Source organism: Marmota marmota, unplaced genomic scaffold (genome assembly GCF_001458135.2).
Source record: "Marmota marmota marmota unplaced genomic scaffold, marMar, whole genome shotgun sequence".
In the NCBI taxonomy this organism is placed as follows: Eukaryota; Metazoa; Chordata; class Mammalia; order Rodentia; family Sciuridae; genus Marmota; species Marmota marmota.
The window spans coordinates 11592025-11609926 of record NW_026000164.1 but is presented as its reverse complement, the minus strand read 5'-3'; the positions used below and the strand labels follow the sequence as shown (position 1 = coordinate 11609926).

The window sequence follows — 17902 nt, the reverse complement described above, 5'->3', positions numbered from 1 at the left end:
GACACTTCGAGGGATTTGGAAAATGAAGCCCAAGCTTCTGACAGTGACCCCAGTGGATATCTGGCCTCTGGGGACCTCAGCTCTTCTTCCCAGCCACTGCTGGCCCCAGCTGGCTCTCTGGACTCCGATGGCACTGGCCTCTCTGCAGTGCCAACGACATGTGGGGTCTCCCCACCCTAGGACCTTCATACAGGTCCCCTGAGGCTTTGCTGATGGCTCTTCACGGGATGAACTACTCCGCACGGACAGGGACACGTCTGGGCTGGAAGCTTTCCTTGGGAGACAGAGGCCCACCTGAGGCCACGCTCTGCAGTGGGTCATCCCCACGCCCCATCACGGCCACGTGCTCATGACCTTGGCAGCCCTTTTCTCCACCTGCAATTCACCTTCTCTGTCTCCCTGTTTTGTTGTCCACCTCCCTCCGGGGTCTAGTACTGAGCCTGTGAACACAGCCCAGAGCCCCCAGCTGGTTGTGACCTGCCACCTACCTCTCTGATCCGCCCTTCCTGTTCCCACAGGTGGAATACGCTGACTAATCCGAGGGTGATTCTGTCTCGTCAGCCAGGTGGCTCAGAGCTGAACACACACAGCCTGTGGGCGTGCTTTAGACATTCCGGGAACCTCCCAACTCACCATGAGAGCGCTGGCTGGCACGAACCGAGATCTGTGCTCTGCTCCACCAGCCAGACGCCCAGGACCCTCCCAGCCAAGTGGGCTCACCAGCCCCAGGAACTAGGGAGCCCGTGGGGAGGCTGGCCTCAAAGCAGGGAGCGTTTTCCATCAGGCTGATGTTGGGCCCCAAGTTTTTCCAGGACCCTCATAATCTTCTGACCCATATCTTCACTTAATCATGAACGTGTAGAGACGCGTACTTTGGAGGAGAGGCCTTCTTGGAGGACTGCGTGTGGGAGTCGCAGTCTATGGCTGCCCCCGTCTCGTTTCTCAGCAAACATGGGACCGTCCATCTGCTCTTGCTTCCCAAGGAAGTGAACATAAATGTTTGTTGACAGTATAGTCATCAAAGAAGACCAAGTTGCTGAATCATTGCCTTACCCTCAAACCCTTTGTTTTCCCCTCCTCTTCCTTCCTCTTTATTAAGAGGCTCTCTGAGAAAGAGCACACTTTGGGGACCCACTGGCGAGGTGTGTTTTGGGGAGCCTGTTTCCTCCTCCTCCACCTGAAGCTCAGGGCTCCTGTCAGGGCAGAGACATCAACCCCCCTCTTTTGCCTGGAGGACCGCCCTCTCTGGGGTCTCAGAGGAATGATGGAAGCCTTGGGATTTCTGAAACTGGAAGCGGGTGGCCCCCTGGTGACGGTGGCCCTGCTGGTGGCTCTCCTGGCCCTCCTGAAATGGTAAGTGCAGCCAACCCCAGGGACAGCGACGTTGGCAGAAGTGTCAGCCCTGGAGCCTCGCTGGTGCCTGGTGCGGGGTGGGGTATGTGGGAGTGTGCTTTTCTTCTTTCCTAATCTAGAGGGAGTTGAGTATTAACACAGCTTCAGAATTAAAAGCAAACAGGCAGGTTAATCTTTTGCTAAAATGCATGAGATTGAAGTGTCAGGAAACACTGGTGATTCAGTGGCTGGGAACGCCACACATAATTAAGTTTGAAAGAGATGGAAAAAGAAACAAATTGGAAAGGCATTCGGTTTGGGGAGAAGTCTATCCTCATACCCTGTCTTATCTTCTCACCTCGTGTTTCCACGATCCTCTCTGTTGGATTTAGAGCAGATTCAGCCTCTTGGTTCCTATTACAATAAAAACAGAAAAGACAGGGAATCTGTTTGGCAAATGTGGGCCACTTTGTGGACTTAGGGAGAAACTGGTAGAGCTAATTTCCTAATATCTAATAGAAGGGAATGAATTCCAATGAACATGTACAGCTCCCACAAAGTCTGAGACCCTGAAAGAATCTTGAACTTGAACTACCGGTTGCTCCCCTGTGGTCTTGTTAATTCAACCACAGATTTTCTGCCCTGGATCTGTGATGTCTGGAGATCGAAGATCTCACAATATGCTACATCCGTGCATATCCACTCTGTCAGTTACATATATTAGAGTTACCCTCTCAGTAGAAAGCACCTGGATTTAGGTGGCTCTGGGTTTTGAGGGGAAAGTGGAAAAAATAATGGAGTTTGAACAGAATTTTGATTTATGTTTCCGGTGGTAATAAAGCCTCCTGTAGATTAATAACTGAGAAAGCACTTTGAAAAGCATCAAGCATTATGCAAATGTGAGGTATTATTCTTTTGGAATTTGCATAGCTGAAAGTAGAAGTCACGTTTGATGTCCTATGATGATGAAATTACTTCTTGGAAATTGGTTCTGAAGCCTGGCTTCAGTTCCAGTGCCGTTTTGCTTTTTAACTGGTTTAATTATCTTTTGAACTTTTCTATCTGTAGCTTATCTGGCATTGAAACCAGCCACATGCAAATCCAAGAGCAAATGGTTAGGCCTGGCCCCTCATCCCCAAGAATCCAGCTCAGCATGTTTCTGTGCTTAGCACAGCCGGATACACAAGGCATGGCATGCAGTAGGTGCATAGTAGATGTTGGCTATCATAATTACCCCCTATGAAACCTAAAAGTCGAGGAGAATATGTCTTGGGGCTAGGGGAATAGGTCAGTGGTAGAGTGCCTGCCCAGCATGTGTGAGATCCTGGGCTCCACCCCCAGAGGCACCCCCTCCCATCTTTAGTGGTTTGGGTGTATAGGTTATTTTTAATTTCTTGCTAAATGTGTTTACTGATATTAGTTTTTCATCAATAGCTATTCTCTGTGGTTGTCAGACTCTGTTCCACCTGAGTCCTCCGGGTGGTCACAGTGTTTATATTGTACCCTTTTCTCCACTTCATGGTGCCTTTTTCTTTCTGTATGCGTGACTCCCAGCTCTGTGCCTGCCGTACAGTATGGCCTCAATAGATGTCTGGTGGGAGGATGACTGGATGGCATCGATTAACGTGACTGTGATCACGCAAAGGGGCCTGTGTCCCGACTGATAAGCTGCGGTAACAGGGTGTTTACAATCGGCTCCCAGCAGCTACTCACGGACCCCACGCGGCTCAGCAAGGCAGCTGTTCGTGTGTAATCTATTCTCAGGGCCAAATTAATAACTGGGTTCAAAGACGCAGAGATTAAGATAGCGGCTCGAAGCCCGGTGGGTGAATAGGAAGTGAGAGCTGGCTTCCATTTGTTATCACCCAGATATTTATTGACCTGTTAATGTGTGCCAGGCAAGGTGGGAGGTCCCCGGGCAAGGTCAGGGAACAGGAGGTCCGGGTCAGACGCCCAAGGCAGGGGAGACAGGGAGGCTCTGGGGTGACCTCGATGTCTGGAGAGGTCAATGCTGGAGGGGAGGGGGCTTCTGGAGAGCGCGCCCTGGCTCTGGGGCTCTTGGGTCCACCCCTTGATGCAGCACAAAGGAAACCATCCTTGGGCTCTCCACGTTCCTCTTCCAGACAGCATTCCGGGAGGCCACCAAGCAGAGCTTGGAGTGTGCGTCCCCTGCTCTTTGCTTCCACGGCCAACCTGGGAGCTTTTCCCGGGGGACGCATTTCCCGTTTCCCAAGGGCACTTATAAATCCCCCCTCAGCACTGCTTTTATCAGATTCCTTGTCCTATCTCTTCCTCTCACAATGCTTGGCACATAGTTGGCACCTAGTGAATGCTGGCTGAGGGCCCCTTCCTGCCCCTGGCCTCTGCCGGTGCTTTCTTCCTCTGGTCTTCTGTTGGCCTTTGCAGTTCCATACGGATCTTAAATCTCTTGCCACATGACTCACCCCCTTTCTGAAAGCCCAGTGTGTTGCAGTGTGAGCCAACTTGCTGTCTGCTTTTCTAACTGTTGCAGACGGCCTCTCACCTTGTAGCACACAGACCATGCCATGGACTTTGTAAACCCTAATTATTAATTGTATGCATGGATTTGGGAAGAAGACAAAATAAGTTCATTTCAATGAAAAAGAGACTGTTATAAACTAGGTGGGGCATATTTTGATATCCCTCCCCCATCCCGATTGCCTCTGATGCCATTTTTCAATGAGGATGGTCTAGAAGGACGCTAAGTGATTGACATTCCAGGTACAATATCTTTTTTTAAAACACAACTTTTTTTTAGATATTGATTTTTTAGTTTTAGGTGGACATAATATCTTTATTTTATATTTATGTGGTGCTGAGGCTCAAACCCAGTGCCCCATGCATGCTAGGTGAGCACTCTACCACTAAGCCACAACCCCAGCCCGCCAGGTAAAATATTTTAAAACTCATTTTCCAGCTGTGCTGTAGCTCAGCGGCAGAGCACTTGCCTGGAATGCATGAGACCTTGGCTTTGATTCCCAGCACCAGGATAAAACACAAAACAAACAAACAAAAGAAATCCTCCCATTTTTCTGTATAAAATGATTTGAAATTCTTACTCCAAGAAATAAGTTGCATGACTTGAATTTTGCTCAAGGCAACCTTAAGTACTAGTGTGTTTAAACTTTCAAAGCAATGCCTAAGAACTGGCAGCTGGATTCCTGTAGGGAGGAGAAAGATTTCTTTATTCTTTAAGAAAGGGTATAAGGAAATAGCCCAAATATTAATAGTAGGTTTCTTTCAGTGGTGAAGTTATGGTTGATTTTTTTCTTAGTCTTTCTGCATCTTTCGTATTTTTTTTTAAATGAGTATGCATACTTAGGAAAGAACAAGTGATTTTACTAAAGAATGGGAAATTGTTCCTTTCTAGTGATAAAGAGGAAAGCAGCATCATGCTTTGGGCATGGAGTTCTGGGGATGTAGGTTTCACATTTTCTACCAGGGGAGTAGAATGTCCAGGGAACTTGGAGTAACAGGGCATTTTGGCTGACAAGGCTGTGAGCCAGGCAGTCTAAGCAGCTACAGGAATACGGAGGAGAAGAGCTGTCTCGGAAAGGTGGAAGGGCTTTTGGTGCCAGGCTGCATTTGAAGTTCAGGTACCAAGACCCAGAGGTACAAATTGTTAAAGTAGGAATCAGAGTGCGGTAGCACTGTGGTCAAGCTTCTTCTAAGACATGTTTAAGTTAAAATATGAATGGGGATTATTAAGACTTAAGATGGGGCTGGGGTTACAGCTCAGTGGCTGCCTAGAATGTGTGAGGCACTGGGTTTGATCCTCAGCACCACATAAAAACAAATTAATTAATTAATTAAATGAAGGTATTGTGTCCATCTACAACTAAAATTATTTTTTTAAAGAAGACTTAACATGGTCACAGAAAAGTCCACCGCTAAAGCTAGAAGTTTCTCTCTCAGAAGACAGCTTGCTCTATCTGTGGGAGAACTGGATTCCAATTCTAGACCCACATATACTCCTTGGCTCATTTAAAAGAAACCATTGGGGTGGAGGTGTATGGGAGCCACATGAGACATCCTGAACTCATTCGAGTAGGAAGGCGTTTAGGGACAGTGCCCTTCATGTCTGTGGATTTGCATTGCTGGGTTCAACCAAACACAGACTGAAATATTTGGAAAAAAAATCCTAGAAAACTTGAGCAAAACTTGAATTGGTCACGTACCCAGCATCCCACTGAAGCCACCAGAATGAGTGACGCGTGGACGAACCCTGGCACACTTTCCCACATCCACGCCTGGGTCTCTGTCCTTCACTGGTGCTCTGTGTAGTTGGTCTGTTCAGCTGTGCTGAACATGGACAGGCATCTCCCCATCTCTTCCCTGTCTCGGTACAGCATGACAACCATCTGCACGGCACTGTCACTGCACAGGGTCCTGTAAGTAATCAGAGATATTACATTAAAGTGTAGGACAGGGTGTGTGTAGGTCATGTGCAAATACTTCCCCATTTTACATGAGGACCATGAGCATCCTTGGGTTTGGGGAGTCCTGGTACCAAAGCCCTGTGGATCCCAAGGGACGACTGAGTTCTCTGGTCCAATCAGAGGTGGAGGGGAGCCGTGTCCAGTCTTGGAATGTGGGAACTTGCAGACCAAATGTGGCTGAAACCTTCCTCATTCTAATCCTCAAGATGTTGGGCGCATCAGGTGTTCACATGGGCCGTTCTTGGAGATTAACAGCAGGTCAAAGGGAAAGTCTCTGCAGTAAAGAAACCTGTTTAATGTTGGTGAACCACACTTACAGAGGGAGGGGCAAACAGGACCAGGTGGACATCCCTGGAAAGAGAGGTCAGACGTGTTTGTGGCCTGCTGGGAAGGAAGGGGCTACTAAACAGAGGAGGGAAACATTAAAATGACCCTTTTGCAGACTCTGAGCTTCCAAGGCTGGTGTCTTGTGAACTTCAGAACCAGGAGTGGATGAAGGCTAGAGGTAGAAGTAGGGCCAATGGGTGGGACTGGCTCCAAGTTCCACATCAGAGAAAAAGAGAAAGCACAGCTGTCTGGCCAGGTGGCTGGGATATGCCTTGGCAGGTTGTCAATGTCCCTCCATGTCCCTCAGGAATGTCACCAAAGCACTTGCTGTGTAATATGGGAAGTTGTCACAAATGACAATGGAACCTTCTAGATCTGGACTGGGTGACATCTATTCTGGTTGTGGATGCTGTAGCACAGGCAGGTCTGTGCTGAAGCCAGCAGTGGCTCATGCAAAGGAAGTTAGATGTGACCAAGTGATCCATGAATGACTGCTCCTTCTTCTGCCCCGGTTCCCTAGTCTCCTCGGCGACAGGTCCTGGGGTGGGCGGGGTGTCCTGCAGCTGGTAATGCTACCTGGAACCAACCCTCATGTAGGACTCATTTCCCCCCCTCTAGCTCTAGCCCTTGGTCCTTCCTGTGTCACCAGCCAGTGGGGCATGACTTTGGGAAGGGTCTTAGGCTGGGGCTTGGAATGCAGGTGACAGAGGAGAGGAACATTTTAGGTAGGGAAGTTTCCCAGGCAAAGCAACATTAGGATTTGTGACATTTGGTGGAACAAAACATTAAGTGTGTGAATAATGGACACAGTTTAAAACTTCATTTTAATGGACACAGTTTAGAAATCCATTTTAATGGACACAGTTTAGAAATCCATTTTAAAGGCTGTGGATAATTCCCAGTGCCTCCCAGCACCTAGAGAAAGATGCGTGCTATTTCCCCTTTTTTATTTTTATTTTTTTGTATTTTTGCCTAGGATAGGCTGGGTACTTTGGTTTAATAACTCAGTGATGAGCTTGGAGATAAAATCGAGCCTGCTTATGAAAACTAGGTCTGCACTTCCTCCAGGACCATTTCCACGGAATATTGTTTTTTGTTTTCTCTCTTTTAAATAGTTACACACCATATCCCTGTCCTTCTCTTCGCTTTATTGATTTTCCAGAGCAAGAGAACGAGGTGTGACTATAAAGTAACGTGACTGATTATTTTAGCATACACACCAGAACTTATACAGCCAAATGAATTTCGTGACCTTCAAAGACATCCTCCTGATGGCTGAACCCTCCCTGCAGACTCGCCACTATCAGAGGACTCAGCCTCAGGACTTTCCCCAGAGGCCGGTGCCTGGTGTCTAGGTGTAGTCTCGGTAAAGCCCTCCTGGTGACACATCTTGGTTGAGAGTAGATTGAGTTTTTAAAAGAGCCTGATTTTGGGCAAGTAAGTGATTAAACCAGGTAATATGATTTGCAATCCAAAATGAAATGTGATTATAAAACAAATGAGACTTCTGGTTGTTTGTTCCAGAGGGGGACGCGCCCTCTGGAAGCTGGCAGACTCTGTTGAAGGGCCACGTTCATTGGGCTCCTGAGTTGTTTTCTGTTTCATTTTGTTCATTTGTTTTGTTTAAGAAAACAGCAGCAGTACTCTCACTACTTATGGTCATAGATGCTCCCATCCAGTAAGGGATTCAGATTTCTGGTACCATCTATTCTTTGAGCAGAAATGGAAGAAGAATCCCATTTGTCACATAAACAAAGCAACCCATCAGGTTTACTTTTGTCTGTTGCTGAGCTGCTGGAGAACATGGGTGGTGCATCTTTCCCTGGGAGGAGGTGGTTTTCCCAGGAATCAAGATGTTGGATGACTCCTTCTCCTACGCCCAAATGCCATGGGGACAAACCTAATAGGCTGTCACCTGCCGTTGAAGGTGTGTCTTTGGGAACCTCAGTAGCATTAGAGGGACTTGTCTCTGCTTGCAGGAATAATGTGCATCTGGACATGGGGACGAGACTTTGGGGACGGAGGGACGAGGAAGATGCCTACTCTGCTGTTGATGGCTGCTTCAATTATTAAGCACCACCTTGCTCCTGGTGTGTCAGAAATATGTGATGTCTCGCAGCTTCCTAGAGGCTGGGCTAAGGAGGCAGGTGGACAGATTCTGCAGCTCCCAGGAGCCCTCAGCTTTATTGGGTTGTCTTCAGCCTCAACACAGAGTCACACAGGGTCACCCCACACCTCCTGTGTGTGCTTGCAAAGGTGTGATTCACTTCCATGGACTGCCAATTCCTGAACACGGTTCCAGAAAGAGGACCACATTTTTCCCCAAAAAATATTTGCAAAAATGACATCAGAGACAGTCCACAAAACAAGCCAGCCTCTAATAGTGGCTTCTACCAAAATCCTGTCTTCCCAAGCACTGCAGGAAGACACCCGAGGGGAAACCAGCAGCCACCTCCACATTCTCACTAGGTCCTCCACCTCTGCCCTCCCACCTGTGCGCCATGCTCCTCTCTCCCCACGTCACACATACAGCCTATGCTGCCTGAACACTTCCTGTCTCCCTAATTCCAGCTCCTCTTTCCCCTGACATCACTCTGCTGGCAAAAATCTCTGCCATCAGGCCAGCTCCCAATGTCACTGGTTCTATTGTCCCCACCACAATGTATATGTTAGTAATGATTGATTGATTCCCCCATCTTAATTATTCCAAGGCAATCTGATTGGAAGCCCTTAGGACTCTCTGTCTCTGCCTTAGCACTCACTACATTATTTTCTTGTGTATTCGCCTGCCTATATATGCCCCTAAGGGCAGAGCCTGGATCTTAAGACCTTGGGTGTCTGGTCATAGTAGCTGCTCAATAAATCATCATGATCATGATCATACCACAAGTAATGGAGATAGCAACAGTGCTTCCAAATGATGATGGTTACAAAGTGTGTGCACACAGGTGTGTGTGTGTGTGTTTGCACATGTGGGGGAGGGTAGGATCCATCTCTCTCCAACTTGTATTATTGGCTCCTGGAGGAATGCCTTGCACTTGCATTATTGAGAGAATAAATAAATTCTTTCTTAGTTCATGCACTCATTGATACCAGAGTCCTTCTGGGCTGTGTGCTGGTCTACTTCACTGACCTGTTGAGGATAACATTCTCATGAATCCAGGTAGATAAAGGGATTGTCACATTAGACACTGCAAATCAAGACTGCAAAGAAGAAGGGACACAGCCATTCAGCAGATATGGTATGTTGGGATTCACAGAGCACTCAGGGTCTGAGGGAGGTATCTTGCTACCAGCAGATGTGGGATCCCCCGGGGACAGCTGAGGACACTCTCCCCTGTTACTGTTCTGCTGAACTGCAGTCCTCACAGGTCCAAGCAGTGGCATCTAAGTTTTCACCAATAGCCACTGTTTCTATTACCTCCCCCACAGGTCCTGGGTTCTATGTCCCAACCACAATGTGTATGTAAGTAACGATTGATTGATCCCCCCATCTTAATTATTCCAAGGCAAGCTGATTGGAAGCTCTGCCAATGAGAAGGGCTGATCAATGAGATAACCAGCACGAGAGTACCAAGTCATAATTCCACTCCACAGCAAAGAGACTTGACATTTGAGCTCACCTGCACCCTCTCACTGTCAACAAATGCACAATTTACATGAGGCTCTCCAAGATGTGCAAAACCTCCTGCGGCCTTCCCACCTCCCCAGTCAATAGGCAACCGAGGCCCCCAGGCTGGAACGCACTGAAAGGGAGAAGACAGCTGCACCCTTCAGGTTTTTAACAGTCTCTGTACAGAAGAGTGGGCAGAGCATCACCTCCTGGTCATTGGAAGTTTCTGGAAGCGAGGCATTGTGGAAATCAGCCAGGGGCAGACACGCTGCTTCTGCTCTGAGACCTTGGGCGAGTCGCCCACCCTTGCTAGCTAGTTTCCTAAGAGAGGACCGGGAGGACCGACTTCTGAGCAGAGGCATGGGTTTCCACCCAGTCAGGACTTCAAGAACACCCCGGGCTGGAAATCACCCCAACTGGTTTCCCTGCCTCCTGTCTTGTGTTCCTAGAATTTGTTCCACCTCTGCTGACAGAGATAGCCCACTGGGAGCCCCATGCTCCTCTGCATGAAAAAACCTTCCCCTGGTCCTCCTGGCTCAGCCCACGGGCTCTTTCTGGCCTCTCCTGTCCCCTCTGTGGCACGACTCTTCTCATTTCTCACCTGGCTCCTGGCCCTTGGCGCTCACAACTCCTCCACCCAGCACTGCTTGCCCCTGATTTCCTTCCCTCTACGGGGATGCCCGCCCCTTTGCTCAGGGGGCTGTCCCAGGTGCCTCTTTTGCACCCCAGGCTCTTGCCTCGCTGCACCTGCCACCCTGTCTCCCCCTGACCACTGACCTGGCCTCATTAGAAGGCGAGCTTCCCAGGGGCAGGGCTGGTCTTCCTCACCTTCAGCCCAAGGGCCTGCATGGCGCCTGCGCGCCCGACACAACTCTGTCTGGCAATCGTCATTCAATGATTTGGTCAAGCAAACCGAGCGAAAGAGGCCGACTCTCGGACTTTGTGTGGCGTGTGCTTGGACTGTGTGGATGCTCAGGGCACGTGAGCTGTTCTTGGCCACCGTGAATGTCCTCGCAGAGCATTTCCAGTTGGTCCTGACTGCAGCCCCCCGGCGACCAGCTACCACCCTCACTTGTTAGACTGCAGAATTCACTGCGTTGAGATTCAGATCTTAATAAAAGATCTTGTCTTTCTAGTTCAGGCTGGACTGGGCTGAGGGTTGAAGTTCACTTCTGTGACATTTGCAAAGGAAAGGATCGCAACACATAATCATAGTGCAAAATGACAGCTGAACCTATTTAGGAAAATAGGCTGCTCTCAAGCTCTCTAGCAGTTCTCCGGCTCAACTCGGCTCGGCAACCCCTTTCCCCGCTTCATAACGGTCCAGAGCCTGGGGCTGCAATCAGAGCTCCTCGGGTCACATTCTGGCTAGCCCTGTGCACCACAAGCAAGCTAGGTAAGGTCGCTGTATCTCACGTTCCCTTGTGTCACATAAGGATAATGACGGTATCCCTCCTGGCATGGGGGAGGATGGCATGTGCTGGATCGTGGATGGCCTTGGAGCAGTGGCTGGCACTGATAGTGTCCAGTCAGTGCTGGCTGTTTTTTTTTTTTTTTAATTTTTAATATTTATTTTTTAATTTTCGGCGGACACAACATCTTTGTCTGTATGTGGTGCTGAGGATCGAACCCGGGCCGCACACGAATGCCAGGCGAGTGCGCTACCGCTTGAGCCACATCCCCAGCCCAGTGCTGGCTGTTAGTGTGACCTGGTGACTGCAGCTGTACTCAACGGTAATCGTGTGTGCACTGGGCAGGTAGATCGTGGCTTTCATTTCTTGATTTTTTTAAACATCATTCTGATTTCTCACATGGTCCCCAGGGATGCATTGGGGTGGGAAAGCAAGGAGAGTTTCATTCCAAGCAACTGACCTCCCTGGAGTTGCTCCTGAACTGCTACCACTAAGTGGATTTTGACCTTGGCAACTAGGATGAGGTTTATAAAATGCCTGTGGGACTTGACAAGAGGGGATGACACAGGGACCATCAGTAGTGTGGCGGGGACTGAAGTCAGAATACAGCAGATTTATAGTGTTTGGGAAGGAGAGTGTTGAGGACACTGAGCCATTCCTTCCACAGAGGCCAGAGACATAGACATGTGTCAGGCACCTCTCTGAGTCTTACCACCTCCTGAATGGTGAAGCGGAGGTGCTTCCCTTCCTCATCTCCTTGAAAGCAAGTACAGGGACCCTGTGAGTGGCAAACCCAGCATTAACCTATATTGTTATTAATTTATTGATGACCAGTTTTATTCCCCATGGCCTCTTAGTTGTAGGTGTTTAAAAGTTGAAGATAATCTATTTTTTCTTTAAAAAACCTCTCTATAAATCAAACTTGGAACTCAATTCACTTTCCAGAAATTTTTAAAAAATCTCCATGTTGCCAGGTGCAGTGGCTCACGCCTGTAATCCCAGTGGCTTGGGGAGGCTGAGGCAGGAGGATCGCGAGTTCAAAACCAGCCTTAGCAATGGCGAGGCACTAAGCAACTCAGTGAGACCCTATCTCTAAGTAAAATACAAAATAGGGCTGGGGACGTGGCTCAGTGGTCTAGTGCCCCTGAGTTCAATCCCTGGTACCAAAAAAATTTTTAAAAATTCCATGTCAAAATTGAAAGGTATCATCTTATTTAAATGACATGAGCCCTTTTCTCATTTGGTCTTCCTTTCGTGACACCTGCCTTGCCCCTGGGTTTGAGAACTTGAAGTATAAATGACGTGTAGCAAATCAATGGGTGAATCTGGCCAAGCCGCGCTCCTCTCTCTCTGTGCCAGACATTTTGTTTCTGCTCGTCCTGGCCCAAGCCCCAAGCCCTGCTGCAGCATGCTCAACTGTGCCATTGCTGACGTTTCTCTGCAGGTTCAATTCTCTTCTGTCTTATGACAAACAAGTAAGTCGGGCAGCCAACCAAACAATCACCTCCTCTTCTTCTATCCTCAGTACTGGGAATTGAACCCAGGGGCACTTTCCTACAGAGTTTTTCATTTTTTATTGAGACAGGGTCTTGCTAAGTTGCTGAGGCTGGGCTTGAACTTGCAATCCCTCTGCCTCAGCCTCACGAGTCGCTGTGCCCGGCAGGCTGCCTCTCCTTTCTGTGTGCTCTACCCCACTCATCCTTTCCTTCCTAACAAGGTGGCTTGAGAGAGGACCACATGCTTGCCACCTCCCATTTACCCTTCCGCTCTACATTGGAGCTTCTTCTCCATTTCCACTGAAATAGCTCACTGCTGGTCACCACTAAGTCCCCAGTTCCTAACCTGAATTAATATTTCCCAATCCACTTTTCTCTAATGTTTTGAAGTATTTGACTTTGGTGTGTTTAGTCTCTGTTGTTGTTGATTCTCTCTCATAGCCGTTAATTGTGTAGCAGAAGAAAGATTGTTCTTCATTGATGATAATCCAACAGTCTCATTGTACAGATGCAGAAATGAAGGTCCAGAGAAGTTAAGTGAATGGACCTGTATTCGTCAGCTATTGCTACAATAATGCTGTGTAACAAACCAACCCAAACTCATTGGCAAATGACAACATTTGTTTTTCCTGTGCTCCATGGGTTGGCTGGGGTAGCTCTGTTACCAGGTAGCTCTGAATTCCACCCCAGGTTAAGGGTGGGGTTCAGATCAGTGCCACATTTTTTTAATGGGGCCCAGGCTAAAGAGGCTACTTAGGGCAGTGAGACGGGGGAGCTATAGTTTGGACAAACCACAGGAATGCAAGAAATGTAAGCAGAAACACGGTGTCTTTGGGGTTTCATCCCAGCAATGCCTTAAGGTCACTTCTACCCACTTCCACTGGCTAAGGCAGCCACACACCCAGGCCCAACATTGACAAGGTGGGAGAGAAGTCTGTCCTCATGGAGTAAGAGGTATTGCAATGTTATGGAGCAAAGGACATGGATGTAGACTTGGATACAGGGAAGACACGGGGAATCAGGGACAACAAATCAATCTGCCACAGGCTCCAAGGTCACACATCTGGATTCTGACCTCTGGCAAAACAGAAAATGGCCACAAGTGAGAAGACAAAATAAAACAATCATAGAAATTAAAATAAACATGAAACTTAAGACGAACGGACGCTTGAAGTTTTATTCTAAATGAAAAAACTAACTCTGATTCTAAAAAAATAGACATGATGAGGAATTTGCCAGGCGAGACCCTGACACATGGGTCAGGGTGGGTCTTGGCTGTGAGGGGCTAAAGCAGGGTTCAGGACTCAGTGCAGGGCCCCAATCAGATCTGGGTGGAGCCTGGGGATGTGCCTAGAAAATTTCTAGCCAAATAAGTGATAAAAGTCAGGGTTGACCGATGAAGGATCTGGAACATATTCTAAGAAGAGCAAATGAGTGATTCAGGGGAGGCTCTGGGGAGGGCCGTGAGCCTCCAACCCCAGGCTGAAGAGGCAGGTCTGAAGGCCAGAAGACCAGAGAAAACCTGGGCGTAGAAAGCACAGCCTGCTCGCCAGGTCCTGAAATACAACAGCCCGGGGACAGCCTTGCAGCCCGAGAGCTGTATTGTTTAGGACAAATTCATTGTTCTGCGCTGGGCAGTAAATTTATGGATGTCGTTCTGCCAAGAATTGGCTATGGCTGAAAACAAATAGCTCCAGAATTGTATTAAATATTCTCACGGGTCCTGGAGCCCTACTGGGTTATTAAGGAAAAAAATATGTTCATTTTTTTTGTCCTTCCAGAAAGTACCCCTTGGTGCTGGCTAGTGGCTGAAAGAAGAAAGGGGAGTCTCCCCATATTGCTTGGCCCACAGTGAACTTAACTTGGGGGTGGAAGATAAGAAGAGACTCTGGTCACTCTTCCACATCGATGTCTCATGCACATTGTATCCTGTCCTCTAGGGAGTGGTGGAGAGGAGCAGGGAGGTGCTTTGGTGTCCAGAAGCAGCCACAGAGTCTTATTGCCTTTCCTCCTGTAGAAAGGGTGTGCTGACTAAGATATAGATGAGTGAGCGTCATAGTAATGTGTAGCAAAAAAAAGAAAGAAAACAGAAAAACAAAGTAGGACTTTTGGAAAGGATTGGGGACAGTTTGGTAAGAGTGTCTCCTTTCACCAGAGGCGGCCCCCCTCCTCCGGGTCCCCAGGGTGAAGGATGCTCCCTCCCCACTGATACACACTTGGAGGGCTATTCCCCTGGGCCCTTTCTAGGGGCTGTGCCAGTTCGGGTGCTGGGTTGAACAGTGCCCCCTAAGTCCGTGCCCACCAGAACCTCAGAATATGACTTCACCAGGAAGTAGGGTCTCTGCAGATCTGAACAGGTGAACCCAAGGTCATACGACACAGGGTGGCCCCTAATCCCGTGACTGGGGCCCTCATAAGATGGAAATCGGGACGCAAACGTGCGTTTGTGGATGATGAAATGAAGATCTAGTCACAGGGGACATCGTGCCAAGCTGGAGGCAGAGACTGGGGGTGCCTCGATGAGCCGAGGGACACGCAGGGTGGCCAGCCCCTTCCAGAAGCTAGAGAGGGGCAAGGAAGGATCCTCCTTGGCGTCTTCACAGAAACGCGGCCTTGCTGCCCCCTGGATTCCAGACGTCTGGCCTCCGGATCGTGGGAGAAGGGATTTCTGTCATCTGAAGCCACCCAGTTTGTGTAGTTTGTTTGAGGAGTCCCCAGAAACAAGTCCAGCCTCCTCAGCCTCAGGCAGGACGGATGAGGCCGAGGCCTGGCTTGAGGGTAAGGCCCTGGGCTGTGGCCTGGCTGCCCACCACCAGCCCAGGCCTGCGGTCAGACTCTAAGGCTCAGCATCCCAATCTGTCTAATGGGCCTAACAGAATGTTGGTGGGGATGAAAGGGCCCAATGTTCATAAAACGCCTTTGTGATTCTGTTTTATGAGTCAGTACAACGCCTGACTCACGGCAAGGGCCCAGTAAATGTGAGCTATCGTCACCCTTGCTGCTTTCCGAAGACTTTACCTCCACTCTATCTACTCCAATTTGAAGTTTTCCTTGAATTTCTTTTACAGTGAAAGCAAAGTAAGCCCCATCCTTTCTCTCAGGATGGACATTGGCACTTGGGATGACACGTGGCACAGAGTAAGCAACAGATACCTCCTGAAGAGTGGAACCGTCACATCTTGTCTCAGAATCTCACGGCAGGAGGAAATGGCTCAGAGGCATGATGAGGCTGAGTCACCCATTTGAAAAAATCCAAGGTGAAACTTCAGGAGGAGGATGTCATTTCATTGAATTTGTCCACACTGGGACACTGGCGATGCGGTAGCTAGCTACAGAATGTCCCCCAGTGATCCCTGGAATCACAGGAATCCACAGCCTCACAGAGTCTCCTCTCTCACTGTACCTGGGCTGGTCAGCAGAGGTGACAGTATATCACTTCCAGGATTAGGTTACGGAAGACTGAAGCTTCCATCCCAGACCCTGGCACTCTCTACCTGGGATTGCTTGTTTGGAGGAGGAAGCCAGCTGAGCAGCCCTACAAATGCCCAGATGGTGCAGCTTGCTAGCAGCTAAGTGGGTGGGCATGGGCGTGGGTTGTTCAACATGACTATAACTAACCACCCAGTAATCAGCTTCCAGATTCCTGACTCTCAGATACTCTGATGTTTAAGTCACTTAACTCTGGGGTTCATTTGTTACACAGCACTAGCTAACTGATACAGGTGATGAGATACAAATGGCTAGGGGATTGGGATTAGGACAAGATTACAAAAATGGAAAGAATTTCAAGGTTCAAGGGGCAGAGAAGAGGCCAAACCCAGATGGGTTGGCCATGAGGAAGGGTCAGACAGGTTCTGTGGGTCTGAGCATTTGGTCCAGAGCCCAGAGTGGTGAGAGCCAGAACCAACCACATTGATGAGCAGCAACAGGAATCAAGACTCAGTGATCCTGGGTGGAGCTGTTGCCCTTTGATCTTGTATAACACAATTTCCAGCTGGACTCACAGTTGACCAAGCTAGCCCAGAGATCATCAAAGGCCCAATGGGTGAACTTGCCAAGAATTAGGTTAAGACAAAGATCTGGGGATTACTGGTACCAACAAGATGCAATAGGATCATGATTATTTTTGGAACCACTCACAATCTTCTTTTGTGCCTTTGAGATGCCTAAGTGTTGTAAGCTGTGTGCCAAGCTGGGCATCAGAACTGGGTTCCCAGGCCTCTTCCAGGCAAATTGGCGTTTCACAGGGCAGTGGAAAGATGGGGGCATTGGCTGTGTCTGTGCAGGCGTGACCTCTGATCCAATTGGCAGTTATTTTTTGAATGCCTACTCGGCTAGATAGGAAGGAACTTGGAATCATTCCGTGGACCCATTACAAATGCCCACTGCCTGTCGTACCGACCTGGGCTACTCAGAGATAACCAACCTCAGTTGGCCAAAGAAACAGTATTCCTCTCACAGGTCAGGACTTCACTTGACCTCAGTCTTGGAGCCCTGAAAAACACTCCAGGTTATTTGAACCCTGGGGATGGTAGGGTCCTGTAAATGGTACTGGTCTTTTCTCCAGTCCCACAAAGGAGACCAAGTAGGGCTCTCCGCACCCCATCTTTTTCAGATGGTTGGTTTCTAGGCAATTTGATGCTCTGCAAATGTGAAATGAGACACAGTAGGGCCTGCTAGAGAGGAGCCCAGAGCCCAGAGCCAGGCGCCTTGGGTTCAAATCTCTGCTATTACTAGCTGCAGGACCTGAGTCCTGTTATTTCATTTCTCTGAGTCTCGCTTGTCCCGTCTGCAAAATGAAGGTAGTGATAGTGTGTGCCCCAGACGAGAGGAGAAGGAAACGAGTTCTCTGTGTAAAGCAATCAGAAGGACTCTTGGCTCACAGGGCAAGCATGGCCCTTTGTACCATCAGGACACAGGCAGGAGCAGCCCGGGTGCCCTCTCTGGGCTCTTAATTCAGTTGTCTGTCGGGGTTCACTGGAGGCAGATGCTGCTCCTCTTTGAGGACTTCATAAAAACAAAGAATTAACTCCTGACGAGTAAAGCATCCTCATGGAAACTGAACCAGGTCCAGGAAATAGTGAACTTGGGCAGGATTATATTCCTACAGACACACACCTGTGTTCCCCTGTGATCCACTGGCAACCCTCCCTGTTAGGGACATGGTCACTCTTTGAGTCGCTGAGAAAAATGTCTCCGTGGGCCCAGGATGATCTAGGTGGGCTCCAGGAGGAGGCAGCCCTTTCAGAGAAACCTAGGAAC

At 48.8% G+C, this 17902-nt stretch overlaps 1 protein-coding gene and 1 long non-coding RNA gene across 2 annotated transcripts in view; one reads left to right on the top strand and one right to left on the bottom strand.

Annotated features, from left to right (window-relative positions):
• The first annotated feature begins 1228 nt into the window (after window positions 1–1228).
• Tbxas1 (thromboxane A synthase 1) overlaps window positions 1229–17902 on the top strand; it is a 154564-nt gene continuing 137890 nt past the window's right edge. Inside the window, exon 1 of the mRNA XM_015493771.2 lies at window positions 1229–1353. Within this exon, the coding sequence (XP_015349257.1) occupies window positions 1262–1353 (92 nt within the window). The 5' untranslated portion in view covers window positions 1229–1261. The remainder of the gene's footprint in view (window positions 1354–17902) is intronic.
• Window positions 1263–17902, bottom strand: part of LOC125611628 — a 43097-nt gene continuing 26457 nt past the window's right edge. The window contains exons 2-3 of the long non-coding RNA XR_007341837.1: window positions 5532–5742; window positions 1263–1746 (exon numbers count right to left, since the gene is read on the bottom strand). This is a non-coding gene — a long non-coding RNA (uncharacterized LOC125611628). The remainder of the gene's footprint in view (window positions 1747–5531; window positions 5743–17902) is intronic.